This window comes from Esox lucius, chromosome 5, assembly GCF_011004845.1.
Source record: "Esox lucius isolate fEsoLuc1 chromosome 5, fEsoLuc1.pri, whole genome shotgun sequence".
NCBI classification, from domain to species: Eukaryota; Metazoa; Chordata; class Actinopteri; order Esociformes; family Esocidae; genus Esox; species Esox lucius.
This window is the reverse complement of record NC_047573.1, coordinates 8,739,516-8,765,692: the sequence shown is the minus strand read 5'-3', so window position 1 is coordinate 8,765,692 and position 26,177 is coordinate 8,739,516. Positions and strand designations below refer to the sequence as shown.

Below are 26,177 nucleotides of genomic sequence, written 5' to 3'. Positions count from 1 at the left end.
CGTTTGGCATAAAGAATAATAGTTACTTTTGCAGTTTTGATTATATATATATATATATTTTTTTTTTTTTAAAGGAAAACAGTGACAATTTAATGTAGCTGTTTGTGGAATGTGGTTGTGTCGATATGGTGCTGCTTTGTAATGTTGTGGTACGTTCAGTTCGGCGCCAACTGAAAGCTAGAGAAACTTACACGGCAGTGTGCATTGTTCTGTCTCTGTAGTGGAACTATGCAGATATTTTGATTATTTTCTTTATTTACTTTTTCGATTGATATCAAACCATTTATGGGCAACATTTTATAGACCATGCTGTAGTACTTACTATTAGAATGGGAAGAAATATAGTAGTTTTCTAGCAAAAAAGAAAATGAGCTGTTATTAACAAAGCAGTTTGAAACGTATTGGTCTGTTAACCGTTTCACCACGCCAAGATGTCACCATATCGAATCAAAACTCGCCCGATTGCAAACATGCTGATTAGAGAGTCCTTTAATGGTATTTTGATAAGGATATACCACTGATTTATAGTTTAATCGGCTCTTGAACATTGAGATGTGTACATATAACTACCATTTTATTATGTTTGTTTAACATGCTTTAATCAGTTTAGTTACATGTATTTTCTTTTTTTGGCACAGGCAGTGTTTATCTGATTATGAAGGAATTCCTTTAAATACTTTTAAGGGCAAAGCAACAAATGAAATTGTATCACTTTTATGGGCCTGTTGATGCTAATGAAACTTTTCATGTGACTGAGGATGCGAATGAAAGCGTCATGTTCAAGTTTCAGCATGTTTACACCCTTGTCTGACAGCATTCAGTTCATCCATTTGCGATCATGCACATGCCATGTTCTGCGTTTTTTTAGTCTTTTTTTTATTTTATTTTTTATTATTATTTGGTTAAGTTGGTCGCATGTTAAGTCATGTGTGTTTTCCAGCATGAGCAGAGACAGAGCAGGCCAGGCAGAGAGACCCTTTTCTCAAAGGTAAGTGGTGGGCGTCAGACAGCCCCGATAGGGTCACGTGCAGAATGATCACTGAACCGTTATTTGGCTGACATTTCACACGAGATGGTGGGCGGTGCTCACTTTGAATGGTTATAGGTCATGGAATATTAGACGCTTAGTATTTGAAGCGCCACGGGAGTTTCTGAGGTACCGCTGTGTCAAAGACCCTTGTTGATTTCTTGGTGTACTAAATTACATTGAGAGATTCTAGCCGATTGTCTGCGTGTTTGCCTCTGTTAATGTAGACTCAGTCCAGAGTCCTCATTTCCTTTTCGCCTTCTCTTCCCATCTCCAGGTACGCCAGTGGATAGCTGACAGGGTCACGCCAAGTTCATCTCCCGTGTCCCCTGGTCCTGACCCATCCTCCTCCAGTGACTGGACCCCCAGCACCACTCCAATCCCTCTCAGAGGCGCCCATGGCAGGTTCCTCTCTCCTCCCACTACGGGCCCTGGGGGTTCCTCCCCGTCGGACCCGGTCACCCCCCATCGCCCTCGAATGGAGCGCCACGCCGACATGGCCGAGCTGGCCAAACACGTAAGTCAGGGTTCGGTTTCGGAGCAGCCCCCCCCCCCCCGCTCATCCTCGTGGCTGTCCCTTCTAAATGTCGGCTGCAAATTATTCTACATTTTTAAATGGTTTCGACTTGAGTTGCTTCATGTTCCGGCTTGAGCTGTGTTGTTGTGTTGTTGTAGGAAGCGGAGATAGAGGGCAGGACCCTAGCACTGAAAAAGGAAGGATTCTGGTCGATGAAGCGACTGACCCGTTTGACGGAGCCAGTCCGAACCAAGGTGCACTGGGACTACCTGTGTGAGGAAATGCAGTGGCTCTCGGCAGACTTTGCCCAGGAGAGAAGGTGGAAAAGAGGGGTCGCCAGGAAGGTAAGAGGTTTCCAAGTTTCAGCATGCTTTCACCCTTATCCGGCAGCATTCAGCTCTCCGTACTACGGTGTTCATCCATTTGTGATCAAATGGATGAACACACTGAAAGCCCGACTCTAGTTCTCAGTAACCCCGAACAGCACACGTTTTTCTTGTAGCCCCGGACAAACAGGCCCGAGTCAACTCAGTGAGGGCCTGATAATTACTTTACAAGTTGAATCAGGTGTGCTTGGCTACAATAGAATTGTGTGTTGTTGAGCCGTACTTGAGGACCGGAGTTGGGCATTCATCAGAATTCGCATACGTGACAGAGAGACATTGGATTTACCTATTGACTGGTTAACTGCTGCCATGGTTAATGGTTAAATCCAAGTTCAGAGGAGCTCCAGTTATTTTTTGTTATACAGTAGACATCAGAGATGTATGTTATCGTGTACAAAAGGACGTATGTGATTTATATCATGTACCTCAGAGAGGTGTGTTACCATGTTGCTCAGTACAAAAATGAAAACGTACACAATTGTTTGTTACGGTCGGTCAGAACGGTCTTCTACATGAGTTGAATGTCCCATGAACCCCCTCCTAGGTGGTGCGGATGGTGATGCGTCACCACGAGGACCTGCGGCAGAAAGAGGAGAAGGCGAAGAGGGACGAGCACGCCAAAATCAGACGGGTCGCCTCCAACATTGCCAAGGAGGTGCGGGCCTTCTGGAGCAGCGTGGAGAAGGTGGTGCAGTACAAGCAGCAGTCCCGGCTGGAGGAGAAGCGGAAGAAGGCTCTGGACCTCCAGCTGGACTTCATCGTGGGCCAGACGGAGAAATACTCCGACCTCCTCAGCCAGGCCCTGGAAACGGCCCCGGCTGGGATCAGTGAACCTGCGTCCTCACCGCACAGACGACATCTTCCGCCTGCCGTGGATGAGGAGGGTGAGAACTGGGTTACTTGGCTGATTTGTATAATAAATTTTTTTTGGGTCCTCATTTTAGGCTCTTTTAGTTCCCTGCCTGTGGTAGTGGATATGAGGGAGGTTGTGTAGCCGCTGGCGTCTGACGGACTGTGTGTTGTCAGGTCCTGCTCCTACGCCCTGGCCGTGTCTCGCCCCATTGGGTCTGTACATTAAGATGTTGGGTGTGTTGCTTCGTGACCTTGACAAAATGTTTGTTTAATACATTAGTCCAAATCCTTATTTTATAAGATTGAACGGCGACAGTGGCATTCTGCAGTGCTCCATTAACAGCTGGCACACTCAGAAATGCCTGCACCGCCGTGAGCTTTGCCCCGGTCAGCTCCGTACCTCGGGCAAGGCCAACGGCTCACAAAGTGCCCATCGTCGTGTGGGCAGACAGTCACTGGAGATGAACATTGACTTTGGTACGTGGGGCTTCTCCACAACCGATGAGGGGTTTTGTTCACAAGTCTCACGATGCGGTTGGGCAGTTAACGCATGTCTGAAGTACTGCGACAGATCAGTCCGCAGGCGTGACTAAGCGTAACCGAACGCTGTTCAGATGAGCTCTGCCCAGTCATCAGCCCGAAGCCCGCTTTCCCAGAAACCTCTTAAGGCGGAGACCATTGTTAGAGTCTTTATAGGAGGTTAAAATCTTTCCCGTGTTCTCACAAAAGATCTCCGCTGACCATTGAATCGATTTGTTCATCGGTTGTGAACCTGGCTGGTTGTAGTCAAGTCAACTACGAAACGTTGTAGTGTGCTGTAGTCAAACCAGCTGAGTAGATAGGTAACAAATGTCGGAATGCCCTTAGGAGTGTGAAACATCACCATGTTTAATTTATTCTGAATCGTAAGGGAGTGTCGCTGCACCCCTGCCCCCACACACATACACACCCTTTAACGGCCCTCTCCCACGGAAACCCAGCCAGGTGGCAGGAACCAACGTCCGGTGTTTTACGCAGTCTTGCGTCCGGTTTTTCCACAGGTCCGTGAGGCAGCCACGTTCTGAATTAATCTGGCTGAGGTGCACCCCCCCCCCCAGTCCCGCATGGCATGATTCATCCTCGTGTGGGCTACTCAGGTGAGCGCTGATGCAGCCCCGTGTTGAGCAGCGCTCCCGTTGCCAAAGTCAGGGGCTCCGTTTTTGTCTTGTCAGTACCTCTCCTGGGTGCAGTTAGGGAGATGCTGCGCTGCACCCACACCCGGGTTGTCATGGCGTGAACCCGGGAGCCTACGGTGGAAAGGCTGGGCATAGTACACAGTATTCAGTTAAATTAGTACACCCGAAACTGATTTTCCAAGTGAGGTCGATTTTTTTATTTTTTTTTTTAAGGCTGTTTGCGTAAGTTTGGGCCAAATCGAGTGCAAATAAATGGCTTGTTTTAACGCCGGTCATCTGAAAAGCGGGGTATATTTGAGTTGGCTAGTAAAGTTCAAGCGGGTGTGATGATATATGGCCAGTATCGCGGAGTGTCTGGACGAAGTGCCTTGCCGTGCTGTATTTGCAATATACTAAATGCCCCTGAGATGCTTTGTGGCTATTTTAAAATGGTTACCAACGCAATAGAAGTGGTAAAAGCCATGTCATATCATTGCAGTGATATACGGTCTCTTATGAATGGGGCAGTTTTCATCATGAATGTTGATAGTTGTGGTATATGAGACTGTATAGCACAGGTATGACATCACATCACTTTCTACCGCAATGCGCCGTACCTAAAACGTCGCTTAGCTGTGGTATATCAGCATTCAGGATTCAAAGCACCTGGTTTATAAAGGACAATCGATGATGTGTAATAGTAAAACATTTATTTATACCGTTCATTATTTTATCTTGCGGCCAGTGCCTTGTACATTTACCCAAAATACATAACTATGCAATAAAGCATGTGCGGGGTTTGCTTTGTTGTGGAAGGTCTAGTGGAATGATCCTTTAAACTCTGCCATCGCTATTAAATTAGAGCGTAATGAGGAGGTCCGAGTGGGATAAGCAGTGGCATTATTGCCCTAGTCTACCAGACCAGGAGTCCTCCCTAAACGCCTTAGCCTGTGTGTCTCGTGCACGTCGTTTGGTTGTGGGACAAGCTGAGCGGACCAAGAATGTACCCCCCCAAGGGCAATCTGTGAAAGCCGGTTTTGTGGAAACCGATTAAACCTAATCTAGAACTAAAAAGTCAGGATTAGTGGGGAGTCACAATGGGAATACATTTTTGTCTTCAGAACTGACCCATAGTGTTGCAGGCTATTGGCTGATTATTTTATTTTTTTTGTTTGTTTGAAGTCCCTGGCTCAGGTTAGGCTGAAAGTAATCAAGTATTGGTTTATATGTTCTGTCAGAAATACCACTCCATTTGGAGACACGTCTTGCAGTATTTCTGAATAGTTAAAATCATAAGATGAATACTTTTCTCCATAAGTTTAAGTTTCTGACTGCCTGCTGGTCAACCTGCCTACCGTGTCTGACTGTGCTCTTTTCTCTCCCTCACTTGTTGGCACTTTCTTGTCTTTGGAAATGTGTTTGGGAGTAGCCTACTCGTGTTATCCTTTCCAAAAAATACAAAATCAAAGCTTCACACCCAGAAATAGAAGTTAACCCCAAGTGTTCTCAGCTGTGAGGAGGGCAAACAGAGAAGGGAGATGTTGTGTTGTGTGGTGGTACTTGCTGAAAAACTATGCTGAAAAACTATGCTGAATAATTTGCTGCACAATATAATAATGACGATTATTTTAACTGAATGTCTCCTGTCATTGGGACGTAAACTGATATGTTTGTTCTGGACAAGTGCGCCTGTTTGCAGTCTGTGTAGAAAATAGTTTTGAAAGCGTTATGAGTTGTGATGTTATCTTTTTATTTCAAGGACCAGATGTAATGGTGGTTGAGGACATGTGATGTCTGGAGTGAACTGTCTCTTTTACAGACTGTGGCCTTATGGGGACCAGAGCTAACTCCTGTCTGTTCCTTCTGTTCGTCTGCAGATAGAGACTTTGAGCCTCCATGTGGTGAGGAGGAGGATGACGAGGAGACCATCGATGTGGAGGAGGCGCAGGATGGCAATGATGCTGAGACCCAGAGGAGAGAGATTGAGCTGCTAAGACAGGAGGGGACCATGTCCCTGGCGGAGCTGCTGAGTACCCTCAAAAGGCCCCAGTCACAGGTGGGTCCCACCCTCAAAAGGCCCCAGTAGCAGGCTGGTCCCACTAGCACAGACAGAAGAGACATTCTGTGAGACACTTTCGTACTTTACTTCCTGCTGCACGGTTCGGACTTATTTAGCAATTGTAGTTTTAGCATTGTAGTTTGGTGGACACTGACTTTCCTCCTACCCAGGATTCAGAAGATGAGGAAGAGTGCTCAGACAACTCGTCTACGACGGTGGACGAAGACGAGGAGTTCACAGCCAACGAAGAAGATGGTGAGTCCTTGCGGTGGATGTTCCATGCATGCAAATGAGCTCACTTGTCAATGTATTGACGTGGCTGCGTGTGCGGTGGCATCATTTCTCCCTGTCTGTGTTTGCTCAGCGGAAGACGAGGAGGACACCATTGCAGCCCAGGAGATCGTGGAGGGGGAGGCCAATCACGCCGACGAGCTGGACGACTTGGCCAAGGAAGGTAACCGCCCACAACGCTTAAATTACCGAACGCCCGCGTCTGCCGCACAGATGTTCAGCCACAATCCAGCGTGTTGTGTAGTTCTTTTACACAAGTACTCCAGCACCACCATCTGTTGCCAGAACGTCTGTTATTCACGCCGGTCTCGAATGTCTTCTCCTTCTGCCTCCCAGGTGACATGAGTATGGAGGAGCTGCTGGAGAAGTATAAAGGAGCATACGCCTCTGATTTCGAGGAGCCCTCAACATCCGCCTCCCCCGCTAGCTCGGACCAGTCTGAAAACTCTGGAGAAGAAGATGAGGAGGAGGAGGAGAGCGAGGAAGATGAAAGTGACGTGGAAAGCAACACCAACTCCTCCTCTTCAGGTATTAACCCCTGCATAAGAAATACAGATGCTCTCTAACCTAGTAAAACCTACGGGATGCGTCACACAGGGTAATTCATGTTAAACAGAACATAATTGTAAGTCCAAACTCGTTGCTGGTCCCCAAGCTCTTTCCCAGGGAGGGCGAGGCAGAGCTGATGGGATTCTACCTCCCGTTGGTCAGTGAGCAGAGCGGTGTGCAGCCTGCAGTTTGACTGATGTTACCTATTACCTGGGGTTGTCTGGCGTGCATACTGAGCTGAAGATCAATAACTGTCAAAGCCGTTACATGCTTAGTTATGCGCCTGAACGGAGAAAAAAGATGCATCATTTGTCATAGGACATGAGTTATTCACTGAAGGTAGCGAAATGTGTTTGAAGCCACTGTACTGTTTGAATTAATTCTCTGACAGATGAGTCCTACATTTGGATCAATTCCAATTTAAGGCTGTCTCTGAAAGAATGCTTTTTCATTGGTCGACCAAGAGTTTGACTCTCTGTTTTGACCAATCAATTGGCTTTTATTTTAAAGCAGGTAATTTTCCATAAATGGACAGAGAAATCAATCAATGCCAAAGGTCTGGAGGGCTTTAAAAAAATCCTGCATTGTCGAAGCATAGACCATCAAAATGTAACTAGAATACAGGCAGAGATAGGTCAAAGCATGCCTTTACACTGTCATCAAGTGGTTTCAGTTGTTTCTGTCGGTTTCATTTTTTGGTTTCTATTAAAACAAATCCAATAGGCCAAAAGTGTGTGGATTTTAGGGAAGGGATAAAACGTGTCTGATAATTGCAGCTTCTGTTTAAGTGGAACTGGGAAATGAATTTCGTTGTCAGTAGGCCTGGAATACACCTTTTTTTCCCAGAATGAACAGGCCAATCTATGTCCCACAGCTGCCTGTCACCTTGTCAACTCAATGAGGTCCGCCCTATCCATCATGGCAATGGGGTTTTATTTAGGTCTTTTTGAATCCATGAGGTATAAGCATTTCAGTCTTCATGACTGGGTGTTGTTTTGAATAATATGCAGTGAAATGAGTAGGTGTAGTTTTACCTCAAGGACCACACTGTTTACTTCCTCAATTTGACTGTCAAGGCTTCTGTCCTGACTATCTCTTGCTTACAGGGCCAAATTCTACAGAACAACAACATTAACTACCACAGCTATGCCGATGATACTCAAATATATATGGCTCTCGAACCGTATGACAACAGCTCAATAGACTCTGTGTCACTGTATAGAGCACATAAATACCTGGATGAACCAGAATTGTTTGGCAACAAAAGTAAAAGAACAAGAATTAGTAAAGCGCTGGATTCTCTGGCCCTTAAAACCAGGGATCAAGTGTGTAATCTTGGTGTTCTGAAAGACCTCACATTTAACAGTCATATCAACGTGGTCAACAAAACGGCATTCTATCATAAAAATAGTATAGCCAGAATCAAAGACCAAGAGAAGCTCACCCGTGCTTTTATCTCTAGGAGTGTTGACTACTGTAATGGCCTCTTAACTGGACTCCCGAAAAAGACTGTAAAACAGCTGCAGCTCATTCAGAATGCTGCCAGAATGTTAACCAGGACCGAGAGAACAGAGGAAATCATTCCAGTTCTTAAATCTTTGCATTGGCTTTCAGTCACTTACAGAATAGATTTTAAAGTTGTGCTTTTAGTTTATAAATCTCTGAATGGTTTAGGACCCGAATACATTTCTGATATGTTTGAAGAATATAAACCGAGCAGGGCTCTTAGATCCATGAACACAGGTCAGCTAGTAGAGCCCAGATTCCAAACTAAACATGGAGAAGCTGCGTTTAGCACTTATGCTGTACACAACTGGAATAAACTACCAGAAGATCTTAGATATACCCCAAACACATAAATTTTTCAATCCAGGTTAAAAACACTTCTCTTCTCACGTGCCTATGACTGAGCACTTAAACTTAACCACACTGTTTAGCCTTATAGCTTCCTGTGTTTATATCCCATTTTTTTTAATCTTTATGTTTTTTTATTGTATTTTTATGATGTTTTAATTTATTTTGATGTTTTCATTTGACTTTGTTTTTGTTATTGTATTTGTGTATATATATTTTATTTTATTTTGTAAAGCACATTGAATTGCTTCGATGTATGAATTGTGCTATATAAATAAACTTGCTTGCTACTATCGCCCCCCCCCCCCCCCCCCCCCCCCCACATTGATTCTCCTCAGGCAATGAAGATAGTGAAGAGGAAGAGGTCAGTGAAAACGAGGAGGACAGTAATGAAGACGAGTGTGACGAGGGGATGGAGATCTTGCTGAAGGAGGGGGACCACAGCCCCCCACTACCAGCCGGCCAGCGACCCAAGAAGGAGATCAGCCACATTGCCGCCACGGCAGAGAGCCTGCAGCCCAAAGGCTACACCCTGGCCACAACCAAGGCGAGTTACGCACGTCCCACAGCACCAGCCCAACTGGTCAAACTAGAGGGAGGAAATCCTCCGCAGTTCGTCTGATGACTGAAGCCGACGTGGAACGGACAGTCGGTGTCGATCACGCAGTGCTGTGTGGCGAAAGACAAAAGTAATGCGGGGAGTGCCAACGTAATGGGATTAGCACAGGGGGTCACAAGTCATTCGTAACGTAGCTAATTGGGTAGCTTGTCTATATCTGTAGCTTGATTCAGCTAAAAAAAACAAAACCGTCTAACCAGGGAGGATGTCGTTGGATGATTACTTGGACGTATTTAGAGAAGCATGTCCTCTTTGTTTTGAGAGTATTTTGAATCATTTGTTCAGGTTTGTCTCAACCCTCTTCAGTGGCGGAGATCTGTTATTGTCAGTGTTGTAATTTTGGCTTCTATACATTTGGGCAGGGTAGACTGGCCGTCTGGCAGGTTCCCATGTAGCTAACCTGAGTCAAGGTGTGGTTTTGGGCCAGTAACATGCATAGGCAGGCAGGGTGTGGAAAGGCATTTGCAATTCTGACAGCAAACGTCTGAGAGGGTTTATACTAGTCCCTGATTTAATTTGAGCTCCCATGTCTCAGGCTAACATTAGCTTGTTGTTGATGTACTCAACTGAGGTACTGAGAGCCTACCTGTTCATGGTGGTTTGGATCAGGGTTGGTTAGATTTACGAGGATTACCGTGGTATTTACGTATTTGCAGAAATATTTTGGGATGTATTTGTTGGCTTTAGTTTTACTAATGCTTCATGATGATCCAAAGTCGCGCTTTTGCTACTGCCTGCAAAAACGAAGTTCAGAGATAATGATGTACACAAGGGAAATGGCTTGTGTACATCTAGGCCTACTGTAGCTCTCAGATTGGCTGTTGCCCACTGGTCTGTGTGGAGTCTGGGCTCGGACGAAACATTCAAGTTTCATTAATTTAATGCAGTGTTTGTCCTGAAACATGTCCGCTTTCATTTTCTATATGGCAATAGAATTTCCTCACTTGTCTAACTGTCAATTCCAAACTTTCAAGACAATCAAAAAATTACTTGCTGGCAAACCCAATGATCAGTTCACCACCAGACACAACTAACTCAGGTTATACCACTACACAGTCCTATGTGGAGTTAGTCTAAATCTCTGCCTGTTGGTTGATTGCGTTGCATCAACAGGTCAAAACTCCCATTCCGTTCCTGCTGGTGGGCCAGCTGCGGGAGTACCAGCACATTGGCCTGGACTGGCTGGTCACCATGTACGAGAAGAAGCTCAACGGCATCCTGGCTGACGAGATGGGCCTGGGGAAGACCATCCAGACCATCGCCTTGCTCGCTCACCTGGCCTGTGAAAAGGGTAAGATGTCACACGGCCCACGTTTCAGACGTTGTGCACGGCCAGCGGTGTGTCCGATACTAAATCAAGTTGGCTGTCCAGGTAACTGGGGGCCTCACCTGATCATCGTGCCGACCAGTGTGATGCTGAACTGGGAGATGGAGCTGAAGCGTTGGTGTCCTGGATTCAAAATCCTCACTTACTACGGCAGTCAGAAGGAGAGGAAACTGAAGAGACAGGTGAGCGGCCGCAAGGTCTCCCCAGGTTCCGCTCACACCTGGAAATGGATCCACCTCACACCTGCTCTTATTAACCCAGTCTCCACACTGTTCTGGAGAACCATGCCAGTTTGATTAGTGTCTTCTCCAAACCCTCCCCTTGAAATTGTTTCTTTGGCACCCTCTCTTCCTTTTTCCGAAATAATCTTCACTAAGGGTGACTGGGACGTGTGTAGCTCAGTCGGCAGGACAGGAAGCTTGCATTGTCAGCCTTGGACGCTGAAGTGGACCAAATCAAGTGGCTGAGCCTTTTGAAAGCTCACGCCGAGCGTCCCGTCTGTGGTTTTGTCTTCGCAGGGATGGACAAAGCCCAATGCCTTCCACGTGTGCATCACCTCATACAAGCTGGTGCTCCAGGACCACCAGGCCTTTCGACGCAAGTCCTGGCGGTACCTGATCCTGGACGAGGCCCAGAACATCAAGAACTTCAAGTCCCAGCGCTGGCAGAGCCTGCTGAACTTCAACAGGTCCGGGAGGGGCGGGGGCAAGGGGCTTGTAGGTGGCCAGTATAACTGTTGCCAGGGAACGTCAGAATCCTGTTAGTAATGATATATTTTTTAGCACTTTTCTAAAATATATTTTTTAAGAAAGGGCTTTCTATTTCTCTGCATTTGTTGTTTACCAGTGTCAGTCAAAGTAACACAGAAGCACATTTTGTGTTGGTCAGTTAGAGCATCTTATGTGTATGTCCAGTCACGGCCTCCGTTCCCCATAACACGTGTTCTCTGGTTGTCTGCAGCCAGAGGCGGTTGCTCCTGACGGGCACCCCTCTACAGAACAGCCTGATGGAGCTGTGGTCCCTCATGCACTTCCTCATGCCCCACGTCTTCCAGTCCCACCGGGAGTTCAAGGAGTGGTTCTCCAACCCGCTCACCGGCATGATCGAGGGCAGCCAGGAGTACAACGAGGGCCTGGTCAAGAGGCTGCACAAGGTGAGGACTCATTCCTGCGTCGGGCGGAGGATTGCGTGGCATTGGCCCGCCGAACAAGAACGCTCGCTTACTCGGATGTCTGTGTGCGTTGTAAACCCGGGACGTCGCCCTTCCCTCCCTCCCTCCCTCCCTTCCAGGTGCTCCGGCCGTTCCTTCTGAGGAGAATCAAGGCGGACGTGGAGAAGCAGATGCCTAAGAAGTACGAGCATGTGGTCCGTTGCCGTCTGTCCAAGAGACAGCGTTTCCTCTACGATGACTTCATGGCACAGGCCTCGTAAGTATCTTTAGGCTAGGGAGTTACTACCGGCAGGCTGTTGGACTGTTGGAGGGCCCCACTGGTTTGGATATTCAGCCAGTAACACATTTCTACAGAGCTCAGTTGCACTTTATTCAGCGACCGTACAGTAAGATTGCTTAGATCACCTACTAGTTACCATTGTTTTGGATTCCCCTTTTCGTGCTCTCACAGTACCGCTCGCTCCCTCTCTCTCTCGCCCTCTGACCTTCAGCACTCGGGAAACGCTGGCCAGCGGTCACTTCATGTCTGTGATCAACATCTTGATGCAGCTCCGTAAAGTGTGTAACCACCCCAACCTGTTTGACCCGCGGCCAATCCACTCCCCCTTCATCACCAAGCCCATCATATTCCACACAGCCTCCCTGGTGCAGCAAGCCCTGGAGATCTCTCCATTTAAGGTGTGTATGTGTCTGAGCTGTGCGGCCTGACCTACATGCATTTATACGTGACTAATCCGAGGATTTCGGGATGAAGTCCGTTAGGCCCGTTTATTATTGGGGGGAAAGTGTTTCCGGTCGGCTTTAACAGGATGTTCCTCTGTCCTCCTTAACCTCCAAACCCCTAACCCCCTGCCCCTCTCCTCGGCTCCCCCCAGCGCTGTGACCTGTCCATGTTTGACCTGCTGGGTCTAGAGGGCAGGGTTTCCCGCTACCAGGCCGACGTCTTTCTGCCCCGCCGGAAGGTCACCCGCCGGCTGATCCAGGAGGTCATGGAGTCCCCCGAGCCCCCGCCCCGCCCCAAACCCGTCCGCATGAAGGTGAACAGGATGTTCCAGCCACTACCGAAGGCGGACAGTCGCACCATGCTGGTGGTGAACAACCCCCGGCCCACGTGCCCCGTCACCCCTGCTGCCCAAGCCCTGAGGCCCCCTTCCATCCAGGAGGTCACCACGACCCCCACACCTTCATCGCCGGTCCAGCAAGGTTAGCAATTAGAAAAATTAAACTACCTGAGTAGGTCTTGTTATGGTCTGTTGTGAACATGGCTTTACTACTTATTTATTTTCTGTCCTGTCCCTGTCCCCCCCCCCCCCCCTTGGGTATTGCAAATGCCACGCTCTGGAGCCAGAGGCTAGCAGGACTCCGCTATGTTCAGTATTTCTGGTGGAGACCAGACACAGTGTGGCTGAAATCCTGCCTTGTCTCGTTTCATGAAACCTCAGCGGTGTGTTCGGTGGCCCCCACCGCCCCGCCGCGCCCGCCCACGCACCCCGGTGGCCCCTCGGCGGCGGGCACTGCCGCCCGGGCCGGCTCCCCGATGCCGGTCGTGGCGGTGCGCCCGCCCACCTCCTCCGGCGCCCCCAGGCACCCCACCCCTCCTCCCAGCAACCTGATGACCCAGAGAGTTCTGCTCAGCCCAGACATGCAGGCCCGGCTTCCTTGTGAGTACCTGCCACGCTGTCGAACCCCTGCCACTCTATCAGGGAGCTGACCTGGGTCAAAATAAGAGCGCAAAAATGTTTGATTGAATATTAAACTAATTGACCCTCTGTGTCATTTCTTCAATTCCCCTTACCGTGTGTCTCTGTCCCAGCCGGAGAGGTGGTGAGCATCGCCCAGCTGGCGTCGCTGGCCGGTCGTCCCGTTTCGTCCTGCCAGGGCAGTAAGCCTGTCACCTTCCAGCTGCAGGGCAACAAACTCACCCTGTCTGGAACCCAGCTCCACCAGGTTCCTGTGGCCCCTGCGCGCCCGGTACAAGGTCAGCGTGGGTTCAAATCCGGCAATGCCTGAAAACATGCATCTTAAACTACTTGGACTAGTTGGGAATGGGCTTTTATTACAGTCTGAATAAATATTCAGCCCCCTTTTCACCTTGTTGCGTTACTAAGTTAAATTAAGACGTAATAGGTTTTTTGTATGATCATTCTACAGCAATTTGTAAAATATATATTTTTTACTGCACTTGACAGTTAGTTTTGGTTTGGTTTGTAGTTCAGGGTAAATAATGGACACAATCCAGGGGGAGATGTAATCACTGCCAAATGGGGTTTAACCTGCTGCCTAAGGGGTGTGAACACCTGTGTAAACGAGGTGTATTAGTGGGTTTTACTTTTCGTTACATAAACACTTGTTCCTCTTACAAACCCATGTCAGTCACACTTTTATAATGCAACAACACATTTAAGTCCACGCTCCCTCAATCCAGCCTGCTGTCCAGGCAGCCGTCTTGGTGTTAGGCACCCAACTCCTCTATGCCGAGTTGACCCAGAGTGACTTTACAGGGTTCTTACTGGTCTAGCTCTTACTGCTGCCTTTGCAGGTAATGTCATGCACCTGGTGACCAGCGGAGGGCAGCACCACCTCATCAGCCAGCCAGCCCAGGTGGCGGTGTTCAGTTCAGCCAGCACCCACGCCGCCGCTTCCCCTGCGCCTTCGGGAATCCAGCTGCCCGTTAACTCTGCGCAAGGTACCGCACTGATCTGATTTCCTGGCTAGATGTCCTTTGACCTGTGCTTGTGGCCTGAGAGGTCCAGTAGCAGTCAAGAGGTTCTGACATTTCTTCCCTCCCCAGTGCCCTCATCCATGGTGACCGGCTCTGGAATTGTGAAGATCGTTGTGCGCCAGTCGAGCAAGGAAGGAGGGGGGGTTCCGACACTGGCTGTGCCCCCTTCGCCCCGGCTCGCCCCACAGGCATCACCCTCCACCCTCCACCACGCCAACCCCGCTTTGAGAACTCATGCCCCCTTGCAGACATCACATCGCCACCCCGGACCCGCCACCGCTCAGTACACCCTGGCCCCGCCCAGAACTCCTACCTCAGTCACAATTAGGACCTCCACCCCAGCGCCCCCTCGTACCTCCACTCCGGCGCCGCCTCGAATCCCTACACCTGCCCCTTCACGAACCCCGGCCCCGCCTCGAATCCCTACGCCGGCCCCCCCTCGTACGTCTACGCCGGCCCCCCCTCGTACGTCTACGCCAGCCCCTCCACGTATTCCTACCTCAGCCCCTGGTCAGTCTCCGAACCCTCAACCTGTCCAGAAGGCAGAAAAGGGCCCAGCAGAGACCAGCCTGGAACAGAAAGGTGAGGAGATGGGATCCAAATTAAATAAAACGGGCCCTTTATTTCCGGTCCTTATATTGAATGTTATCTTTTTTTTGTCCTCTCCAGCTCGTGTGAATTCTTCGTCGTCGTCGTCCTCACGAGAGGACAGTAGTGAAACGAAGTCAGCCGTTCCTAAATCGGGGTCCCACGTTGGTGGATTTGTCCCCCCTCGGCCTCGGGCACAACCACGTCCACCTCCTCGCTCCCCCTTCTTCATGGTACTTTCATTACGTCTGCTTCCGTTTAAAATCAGTTAGTCCTGCTGCTCGTTGAAGTAACCATTATGTTTTCTCATGTAAACCATAGTACCTTTTAGTTCACCCACAACCGAACATTTAGCCTTTGTTGTCTAGTCAACTGACAACTGTCGCCCCCCCCCCCCCGTCAGTCATGGCTGGCAGAGAGCCGCAAGAAGCAGCGAGATGGACGGCTGACTCAGATCGTCCAGATCAACGACCTCCACTGCAGCGCCAGTCCGGTGTATGGCTACGAGGTGCTGGACTTCCTCACTTTCCTCCCAGGCCTCTGTCCCACTCCGGCCCGCCAGGCCCTGGGTCACTGGGGCAGCTCGGGCCACGCCGCCTGCCTGTTCGCCCAGTCCCGAAGCACCACTGACTACTGGGACCAGAGCAGCGCCCTGAGGGAGGCCATCCACACCACAGAGGACAGGCTGCAGCTGCTCCAGGATGTCATAGAAAGGTAAACCGCTGCTCCCCACCGCCTGGACTTAAGAGGCCGTTGTTCTAGCCCTGCGCTAAGCGGTTCACCTAAACACCAGTCTGGTTTCGTCCTTCCAAAACGTTTCATTTTCATGGTTCTTGTGCTTCCTGAACAATATGATCGTTTGTAAACACTTTGTTCTGTTTTCCTCCAGGTTTACATTTGTGATCCCGCCGGTGGAGGCTCCGCCCATCACCCTGCACACCTGTCACCCTCCCCCGTCTCTGAGCCACCAGCAGGCCATGTTCACCTCGGGTCTCTCCGCCCTGGTGGCTCCGCTAACCCGCAGTCTGCACCGCATCCAGTGCAACATGAGGACCCACTTCCCCGACCTGAGGCTCATCCAGTACGACTGCGGTGAGTCCTCGGGCTTCAGGCGACCTCGCCTCGCTCGGTAAAACCCGTCGTTGGGATCTCTGCGATCGCTGAGGAATTCGAAACCCTAAACGCCTCCGTGTGTGTGTTTTTTGTTTGTTTTTTTCCAGGTAAGCTGCAGACCCTCCACACTCTGTTGCGGCGGCTGAAGGAGGGTCAACACAGGGTGCTCATCTTCACCCAGATGACCCGCATGCTGGACGTGCTGGAGCAGTTCCTCAACTACCACGGACACATCTACCTCCGCCTGGACGGCAGCACCCGCATCGAGCAGAGACAGGTGAGGCGAGATGTTGTCGTGACGGAATTCAGCAACTCATTTGGTTGTTTCGGACATTGAGCTTTTTCGGGTTGTTGTTGTTGTTGTTTTTTCAGCTGAATGGAATTCATCCCTAGTTTAATTCTGTCTGCAACTGCTTCAGGATTCAGTTGATAAAAAGGGTCTGGGCTGAAGGATGTGTCTTTGATGTTCCTTTTTTTGTTGTCCTTCATCTAACCATCCGTCCATCCTTGTTTCTCTCAGTCCTTGATGGATCGTTTCAACGCCGATCGACGAATCTTCTGCTTCATCCTGTCCACGCGTAGCGGAGGCGTGGGCGTGAACCTGACGGGCGCCGACACGGTGGTGTTCTACGACAGTGACTGGAACCCGACCATGGACGCCCAGGCCCAGGATCGCTGCCACCGCATCGGACAGACCCGCGACGTTCACATCTACAGGTACTGAAACCCTCGCTTGACCCCACCGAGACTGTTTAAGTCCGCCACTGCACTATTTCACAACCCTAATGCATTCTTAGCACTGGAGCTTTAGGCGTTTGGGGATGTCTGGGTTATTATTTGCTGTTTTCAGTGTTAAGATAGCAAGAACTGGGGATTAGGCTTTGATGAGTTAGAGTGGCAGGTATGTTGAGGCTTGACCCTTCACTGGCCAGTCAAACATGCTCCATGGCTAAATATGTAGTTGCTTCAATTTGTTTAAATATAGTTTCTTTGGTTGCACTTTGTTCTAGGTCCCAATTTCCATCTGTAGATGTTCTATAGATAGTTTGTTGAACATTTGTTGGTAGTATTAATATTTGATAAGCAACTTGTTGCAACTTGTGTTAAGGTTAGGGTGTTAAGGTTAGGGTTACATTGAGAAGTTTTAGGATAAGGGTAGCGGTTGGGGTTAGAGGTTAAATATTACTGATTGTCAGCAGATAATCTGTAAAGCATCTACAGACACTTTTTTTCTTTTGTAGTGACTCAAAATTAAGTTTTACCTAACTTTTTTTTATTTTCTTTTAGTAACAGTCAATTTAAATAAGCCATAGGAAAAGTATGAGGATGGAATAAATCTGCATCTGTGAATGTGACTACTCTTCCCCTCCCAGGTTGATCAGTGAGCGCACGGTTGAGGAAAACATTCTGAAGAAGGCCAACCAGAAGAGGATGCTGGGAGACATGGCCATTGAAGGAGGCAACTTCACCACTGCCTTCTTCAAACAGGTATGTCTTCCCGGATGAAACCGTCTTTGACATCACCCATTCACTCTGAATTGAGGGCCATTCAGAACTAACTACGTTCCCCTCACCCGCTGTCAGCAAACCATCAGGGAGCTATTTGACGTGACGGAGGGGGAGAAGAAGGAGGCCGTGGTGGAGCTCACCGTACCCCAGCCTGAAGAAGAGGAGGCAGTCAATAAACAGAGCACCACCATCCTGGAGCAGGTCAGTCACGTCGCCACCAGCAAGACACGGCATGTGTTGGCAGGTTTACTGGTGTGTTCAGAGCAGGTGTCTCTAAGACCATAGATCCCTGTTTATACCACACCATACAGCAACAAGAGTCTGGAAGAGACCCAGGTACTAGAAGCAGAGTGTTTGGACCAGCACCGACTCATACAACAGGCGTCTTTTTATTTTAGTAAACGTTGCTTGTCAGAAATCCAGCGATGGCAACTTGAAACATACGTGTCGGGGGGGCGGGGCGGGGCATGGCCACCTGTACGTCAATGGTGGGGGGGCTCTGGTGCTATAAACTGTCTTCGCCACACAGGCCCTGTGTCGCGCCGAGGACGAGGAGGACATAGTCGCGGCCTCCCAAGCCAAAGCGGAGCAGGTAGCTGAGCTGGCCGAGTTCAATGAGGCCATCCCGTTGGATGAAGCCGGTGAAGGGAGGGACCCGGAAGAGGAGGAGCTTTCCAAGGCTGAGCAGGAGATAGCAGCTCTGGTGGAGCAGGTGACTGTTGGCCCCGCTTGGAATCCTGTTATGCATGTTATGTTGATCACGTAGCTTTTTTTTGTTTTGTTTTTAACTGACCGGCTGTTCTATACCCCCCATCTATCACAGCTTACTCCTATAGAGCGCTATGCTATGAACTTCCTGGAGGCCTCGCTGGAAGATGTGTGCAAGGAGGAATTGAAGCAAGCAGAGGTAAGATTCATGCTTCTTAGTGTTTTTTGGAGAGCCTGACGTGTCCACCCATTAGAGACCGGGTAGTATTAATTCCGCTAAACATATTGTAGGTGAATATTTCAATACTCACCCATTCCACTGTTATTGCAGAGGTATCACAGACATTTTCCGTAATCACAATGCAAATCTTTTTTTTTTTATGCTGCTAGTATTTGAACTCGGCCAATCTCTCTGATCTGTTTTTGCAGGAGCAGGTGGAGGCAGCCAGGAAGGGGCTGGACCAGGCCAAGGAGGAGGGCCTGAAGCTGCATGCGGGATCCTCGGATGACGACGACGAAGACGACTTCTCGTCACAACCAGCGGAGGAGCCCTCGGTCCCCGGGTCAGGCCGGCGCCCACGGAAACACAGAGAGAAAGGCGCTCCCTCCACCAGGACCAGCGGCAGGCTCAGGGGGACCATGGCCACCTCTCCAGAGCCGGAGCCAGACAGAGAAGTGCCCGACAGACTCCGTCCGGCTCCAAGGGCACGAGGGGGGACCAAAGACACCACCACCACTCCATCCCGCACGGAGCATCTCAGGCCACACGCCAAAACTGCAGAGACATCTCCTGCCTCTCCTTCTAGAGACTTGGCAGTGCTGCCTCACCGCAACAAGGCCCACTCCAGCTCAGTGCCTTCCACTGCCACCAGTCCTCCAACTGGGAAACCGGAGATGGTGGAGTCTGATACACGGTCGCCCAGGAGGGAGAAGGGGGTGTGTGCCTCGCCAGAGTCCACATGTCCTGTGGACCACCAGTCATACTCTGCCCAGGCCAGGGATGATGACAGCAGAGACCAGGAGTCCCTGTTGCCCCCCTCTGTGTGCTCCCGGTCGCCGCGCAAGCGCCAGTCTGCCGATGGTGAGGTCCTGCTGGGCCTTCCGGAACATTCCCCGTCGGCCAAGGTCCTGCGGAAGCTCCCTGGTCGCCTGGTTACGGTGGTGGAGGAAAAGGAGCCCAGGAAGAGGAGGAGAAGAGGCAGCGGAACGGGAGGAGGCTCATCCGAGGAGATGGAGCATGCAGAGTCGGGCCGAGACTCTACACCCCTGACCCCTGACAAAACCAATCAGATCCCCAGAGGGCCCACATTAAAATATTTCTCAATGACCACCAAACTTGCAGAGGACCAAGAATTCCCCTCAACACACTCTGTTCCACCGAGAGGCTTCCCCCCTTACTCCCCGCCACACCACTCCCCTGACATGCCGGTACTGAGGAACCTGCCAGTGCGACAACGTCTGGAGAGTGAGTCTCGTGTGGCGGCCCAATTAGGGGAGCAGGGGCTGGGTCGAGGCAGGGGAGGGAACTACCACCGGAAAATGGAAGTTCAGCCCGGAAAAGACTGCAACGTTTCCCCAGGCACTAATGTCACTAACTCAACCCCGCCGGTGAAGCGCAAGAGGGGCCGACCACCCAAGACTCCCCCGAGGGTGGCGGAACCGCAGCCAGATCACGTATCCCATCCCCAGCCCAACTCACCGTGTTGGAAGGTGAGTCCCCCACTCTCCCCAAAACGCAAGAGGGGTCGTCCTCGCAAGGACTCAACTGTAACAGAGGCTGCAAATGCAGCGCAGAAGTTGAACCCCACCAGTAATGCCAGTCAAGCTGCTTCCCTGAGGTCAAACCCTACCACCGCTGGCACCAATGTCAGCCAAGCTGCTTCCCTGAGGTCAAACCCTACCACCGCTGGCACCAATGCCAGCCAAGCTGCTTCCCTAAGGTCAAACCCTACCACCGCTGCCACCAATGCCAGCCAAGCTGCTTTCCAGTCAAACACTGCAGCTGCTGACACCAAGGTGACAGCCCCGTCTGCCTCCACTCTGCCTGAAACGGTGGCTTCCTCTGCTGTTTCCACCAGCCAAGGCTCTCTGTCAACCAAAGCAGTAAAACCCGACACTAAGGCTGAGGCCCCTACCAAAACCACAATTGCTATTCTTGCGCCTAGCCCGGCTCAAGTTTCTCCCACATCGGCTGTCCTTGCGCCAAGCCCGGCTGAAGACTCTCCCACAATGGCTGTCCTTGCGCCAAGCCCGGCTCAAGTCTCTCCCGCAGTGGCGGTCCTTGCGCCAAGCCCGGCTCAAGTCTCTCCCGCAGTGGCGGTCCTTGCGCCAAGCCCGGCTCAAGTCTCTCCCGCAGTGGCGGTCCTTGCGCCAAGCCCGGCTCAAGTCTCTCCCGCAGTGGCTGTCCTTGCGCCAAGCCCGGCTCAAGTCTCTCCCGCAGTGGCGGTCCTTGCGCCAAGCCCGGCTCAAGTCTCTCCCGCAGTGGCTGTCCTTGCGCCAAGCCCGGCTCAAGACTCTCCCGCAGTGGCTGTCCTTGCGCCAAGCCCGGCTCAAGACTCTCCCGCAGTGGCTGTCCTTGCGCCAAGCCCGGCTCAAGACTCTCCCGCAGTGGCTGTCCTTGAGCCAAGCCCGGCTCAAGACTCTCCCGCAGTGGCTGTCCTTGCGCCAAGCCCGGCTCAAGACTCTCCCGCAGTGGCTGTCCTTGCGCCAAGCCCGGCTCAAGACTCTCCCGCATTGGCTGTCCTTGCGCCAAGCCCGGCTGAAGACTCTCCCACAATGGCTGTCCTTGCGCCAAGCTTGGCTCAAGACTCTCCCGCAATGGCAGTTCTGGCACCAAGCCCGGCTCAAGTTCCCATCCCAATATCTCTCCTAAGCCCAACCACAGTCCCTGCCTTAACCTCAGCCTCTCTTCCTTCCTCTGACTCCCCCATCACAAATCTACCCACAGTTTCCACAACGAGGCAGACTCTTGGCCCTGCCTCAAGGTCCACCTCTGGTCACATTCGAATTCCAACTGCAGTTCTCACCTCAACGCTGGCCCAGTTCCTTACCTCAAGGCCCAGGGTCACCACTTCGCCTCCAATCTCCATAACAACTACCACAGAAATCTTCTCCCCTACTGCCAACAAGATTACCACTCTTCCCCTCGCCCAAATCACTATCCCTAGAACAAATTCTGCCCAAATATCCCAAAATGCCACATCAGCCTCTACTTCAGCAGTCACCCCCACTCCAGACCAAATACTCGTTAAACCATCCGCTTCTCTGCTAACTGTCACAGCCCACGTACCATTACTTACTAGCTCCAACACAACCTCGACTGCAAGTCTTCCCACCCCAGCTTCAACCAGGCTCGTCAATAACCTGACTCTGGCCCCGACCACAGTTGTCACAGGAGCTCCTGCTAAAACCTCAATACCAACTTCTACCAAAATCACATGTCCCTCACCAAACACAACTACCCCAACAACAACTACACCAGCACCCATGCCAATTACCAAAACAGCAGCTACACTAGCACCTACACCAACTGTAACAAACCAACCAGTACCAACAAAAACCAGTACACCACCCGCTACACCAGCACTTACACCAGTTATCACAAATGCTACACCCGCCCTAACCACAACCATCAATCCAACAGCTACTCTGGCCCCTACACAAACTACCACCACAACTGCTGTTCCAAATCTCAGCACAATTCCAGAAGCTTGTCTGACCACAACTGTCACCCCGGTTAGTGCAGTCGTTACCACAACCATTACACCAACTCCACCCCCAGTCTCTACCACAACCATTACACCAACTCCACCCCCAGTCTCCACTACAACCGTCAAACCATCTCCTACCCCAGTCTCCACTACAACCGTCAAACCATCTCCTACCCCAATCTCCACCACAACCGTCACACCATCTCCAACCTCACTTTCCACCACAAGCATTAGACCATCTCCTACTCCAATCCCAACCAGAACCATCACCACTTCCCAAGTATCAAACTCTACCAAAATCCAAATCCAGATATCCACCCCAGCTTCAATACAAGTGCTGCCCATGGCCCAAATTCCTTTGATATCCACACTCTCCAGCAACTCTACTGCTGTGGCTGCCAGAGTGAACCAGGCTTTGGAGACTGGGCAGAACAAAGACTCTGGGAATAGAGCAGATCTGGAGAGCCAGGAAGCTAAAGAGGACAAAAAGACCAAGGAGGCTGTAGAAGAGATGAGTGACTCTCAGCTGAAAAAGAGGAAAGCGGATAATTCTGCTGAAGCCAAAGACACTAGCCCTCCCTCTCCAATACTGGCTGACTCTGAGGCCCCAGTGGCTCCTCTGCCAGAGGAAGCGGATGTACAGAAGGTAGAGGAGCGTGCCGGAGATGACATCGCCACCAGCAAGAAGAGACCCCTCAGCCGCCAGAGCAGTCAGGAGTCGGTGCGCTCAACCTCTCCCTCCTCGGTGTGCTCCACATCCACTCCCACCCACTCATCCCAGCAGAAGAAGAGTGCAGGAAAGAGGGCCCCGGCCAAGAGGAGACGAGGGGAGGAGCTCCCTGACCAAGAGAAGGGAAAGAGGATGACTGAGAAAGAGTCCACCAATTCCACCCTGAGGACTCCGTCAAGGTCCTCCTCTTCAGACTCTGACACCTCCAAGCCCTGGAAGGATCGGCGCTTCACCCGCTCGGCCCAGAGCCGACCAGAGAAAGAGGGGAATGGAGAGAGCAATGGGCGGAGGAGAAGATCCGCCAGGAGCTCGAAACAGGAAAGCAGGGCTGTGTCCAACAACACTGGTACTGGCGAGTCTGGCAGTGAGACATCGTCCATAAGGGTCACCCGGAAATCTTCTGTTCTTCAGCCCAACTCGGACGGCAAACCACAGACCAACAGCGTGCCCTCCACCCCTCCCCAGCCAGAGGTCCTGGGGAAGAGGTGTTCAGCCCTGAATGCTGCAGCCAAACTCCTTGCGATGCGAGGTAGGGTTGACACCCCCGGTAGCAGGAAGGACCCTGCTGCTAAGACTGGCGGGCATAATTCGACTCCCACTTCCTCTGACAAGAGGTCCAAGCCGAAAAGTGCCCCGGCCACTCCCCAAGCCCACTGCAACAGCAAAGCGGGAAGCAGCAAGCTGACCGCCCCCGTCCAGTCAAGCCGCAATGCTGCGCGCTCCACCCGCCAGTGTCCCGGCGCTCTTGTCCCGCCGCTGGAAACGGACAGCAAGAGGGGGGTCAAGAAGGAGGAGAAGTACAAAGACAAGAAAACCTTGGAAGGAAAGGAAGAGGCGGGCGAAAGGGACACACGATCGTCCAGGGGCCACAGCGCCTGCAGCAGCGGGAGTAGCGATGGCGGAGGCAGTAGCCGGAGCAGCAGTACCAGCGGCAGCCAGCGCACCCACAGCCTCAGCTCCCAGAGCACAGGGCCTCGACGCAACCGTTCACTAGCGCCCTCCTCTGGCAGCGAGGGGGAACGCAGTACGGAGAGGGGAAGGAGGCGCAGCCATAGGAAGGAAGGAGAGGGGCGGGGGAGGGAGACCCGGAAGGAGAGGAAGGAGAGGCATGCCCAGAAGCGGGAAAGGCTCTCCCAGGAGGGGAACGCTGGCTCGGGGGAGGGCACGCCGGACCGGGTGCTGCGCAGCGTGGCAGCCATGGCGGCGGCTCAGGCCCGCACACCGGCCGCCAACACCCGCTCCTCCCGTTCCTCCTCTGCACAACACAACAAGACATGATGGGCGGATTGGAGATTAAGAAAAAAAAATGGAAACAGCGGAGGGAGCGAGGGATTCTGACTGGAGAGAGGACAGGATCATGAAGGCAAGGGAAAATGACCTCCAGAGTTGCTGCTTTGTCCACACTGACTGAGGCCAGAGCCGAACTGTTGAGTCGGTGACCTCCCTCCCTCCTGGGCCCTCTCCCCACCCCACATTAGAGCCGGTCTCCTCTGCAGTTCAGCCGTCATCGACCGGGGAAAGGCTCAGGGATGCCAGACCGCCTGTAGAGAGAAAGGTGGCACCGTCGATCGTGCCCTTCCCAAAGGTAAGGTGTTGTAGTCCGAAGGCGTCACCTCACCCGGACAGTGGCTTGACTGCACACAAGGACTTTGGGACGAGGTGCGAGAGGGAGTCTATTGTTAGTTCACACTATGTACTGTAAAACATATAAAAAGACTGGAATGCTAAAAGATGTGTGTGTGTTCGAGAGGATTAGATTGTCCCCTATATACAGAGTTCATCCTCTGCCAGGGTTATCGGTGAGAATCATTCATGCAACATTCAAAGCAAGCTTTTGAGTGACATTTGAAGGTTTTAGGCAGTTGAGTTCTGGACATTTTGTCAGCTGTTCTATTTACTTGTTTCTAGTCAGTTGATAAGTTATGGATATTTTATGGTTTCTTCCAAGGGTATTAGGAAGAGAGTGGATCGGTAAATGTGATCTTTGCTGCACTATGCTGGAGTTAGTCTTTGCTTAGGCCTCCCCATCTTGTAATTTCCTGTCCGACTCTTTCTTTTTAAATCCAAGCCTGCATTTTTCATTTGCACATCTGGCACATCACGTCTTCGGCAGTTGCGTGCATTATGTTCTAGTGTATATATATATTATTTTTTTCTTTTTTTTTTTTACATCAATTTCAATCAAATTACTACTCCGTTCCTGGTACCTCACATCTGTGACGCTCTAAATATGTCTGTCTCTCTTGAGCTTGTCATGTATCTTGAAGATAGTAGTTTTCATGCACTGGCAGTGCAGAAACGGGAGCAGAACCTTGATTTAATTCTACTCGCCATCCAACATTGTGGTCAAAATGTCATGGAGTTTATACTAAAAGGGGTATTGAGTCAGTGTGAATCAAGATTGCCTATTAGGCCAAGATCGCAGTTTGCCTATTAAAGTACTTGACATTGGGATGTGGAACTTACCAAGTTGATGACGGACCACAAAAAGGATCCACTTCTGCAAGATCACAGGCAAAGCACCCTTAGCATCAGTGCTACCAAATTCTAAATATTTCATGTTTCGATTTGGATTTCTATGATCATCATTTTGTCATTGCTCTTCTTTCATATAAGTAATTGGATAAAACCTGGTGAAGTTCCAACTTCTCTGTCAAACTATTTTGGGGCAGGGTGCTGTTGGAGTGAATGGGTGGAATATGGTGATGGTCTTATTTTGTTGATTTGTCTCTTTCATTTGTTACATTCCTTTGTTCCCTTGTAATTCCATTGTTTTACTTGAAAGACAAAATGACAGTTGAATAAAAATGCCAAAAATGTATTTGGAGTTTGTGGTTGTCTTACCGAGTTTGAAATGAAAGTGTAAATGTGATGTTTTTGTCCATGTGTGACCAAGTGGGAGTAACAGTAGAATACCCGTTTCTCGATGGAAGTGTATGTCATGTGTAAACTACACTGCTCAAAAAAAGGGAACACTTAAATCACACAACTGGTCTCAATGAACGAAATATATTAAAGATCAAAAGCTTTACATTGTGTAGAGACCTGTACACTGTAATTTGTTGAACAAAATGATGAAACCACAGTCAGTAGAAACCAAAATCACCAACCGATTGAGGGCTGGATTCAAACTCCCACTGAAAATTTAAGTAAACCATTGAAATCAGGCTGTTCCAAATTATGTGAATTTCATCATGGAAACTCATGTGACTCAGTAGTGTATGGCCCCCTGTATGCACTCATAATGTCTGGGCATGCTCCTGATGAGACGGCGGATTGTGTCCTGGGGGA

General features: G+C 50.4%; 1 protein-coding gene and 1 non-coding gene across 2 annotated transcripts in view; both read left to right on the top strand.

Moving 5' to 3' along the window:
* srcap (Snf2-related CREBBP activator protein) overlaps positions 1-25,707 on the top strand; it is a 30,801-nt gene extending 5,094 nt beyond the window's left edge. Inside the window, exons 4-32 of the mRNA XM_020046360.3 lie at positions 1,305-1,544; positions 1,703-1,888; positions 2,475-2,814; positions 5,814-5,992; positions 6,166-6,250; positions 6,360-6,449; positions 6,623-6,814; positions 9,028-9,236; positions 10,422-10,599; positions 10,681-10,817; positions 11,154-11,323; positions 11,596-11,788; positions 11,926-12,062; positions 12,298-12,484; positions 12,682-13,009; positions 13,249-13,467; positions 13,620-13,784; positions 14,346-14,492; positions 14,598-15,110; positions 15,198-15,349; positions 15,520-15,830; positions 16,006-16,208; positions 16,337-16,506; positions 16,750-16,946; positions 17,603-17,717; positions 17,814-17,939; positions 18,268-18,450; positions 18,562-18,645; positions 18,876-25,707. Coding sequence (XP_019901919.3) covers positions 1,305-1,544; positions 1,703-1,888; positions 2,475-2,814; positions 5,814-5,992; positions 6,166-6,250; positions 6,360-6,449; positions 6,623-6,814; positions 9,028-9,236; positions 10,422-10,599; positions 10,681-10,817; positions 11,154-11,323; positions 11,596-11,788; positions 11,926-12,062; positions 12,298-12,484; positions 12,682-13,009; positions 13,249-13,467; positions 13,620-13,784; positions 14,346-14,492; positions 14,598-15,110; positions 15,198-15,349; positions 15,520-15,830; positions 16,006-16,208; positions 16,337-16,506; positions 16,750-16,946; positions 17,603-17,717; positions 17,814-17,939; positions 18,268-18,450; positions 18,562-18,645; positions 18,876-24,164 — 10,725 coding nt within the window. The 3' untranslated portion in view covers positions 24,165-25,707. The remainder of the gene's footprint in view (positions 1-1,304; positions 1,545-1,702; positions 1,889-2,474; positions 2,815-5,813; positions 5,993-6,165; positions 6,251-6,359; positions 6,450-6,622; positions 6,815-9,027; positions 9,237-10,421; positions 10,600-10,680; positions 10,818-11,153; positions 11,324-11,595; positions 11,789-11,925; positions 12,063-12,297; positions 12,485-12,681; positions 13,010-13,248; positions 13,468-13,619; positions 13,785-14,345; positions 14,493-14,597; positions 15,111-15,197; positions 15,350-15,519; positions 15,831-16,005; positions 16,209-16,336; positions 16,507-16,749; positions 16,947-17,602; positions 17,718-17,813; positions 17,940-18,267; positions 18,451-18,561; positions 18,646-18,875) is intronic.
* LOC114839395 lies at positions 17,988-18,116 on the top strand. Its single transcript, XR_003781865.2, has one exon. It is a non-coding gene; the product is annotated as a small nucleolar RNA SNORA11 (small nucleolar RNA).
* Positions 25,708-26,177: the final 470 nt, after the last annotated feature.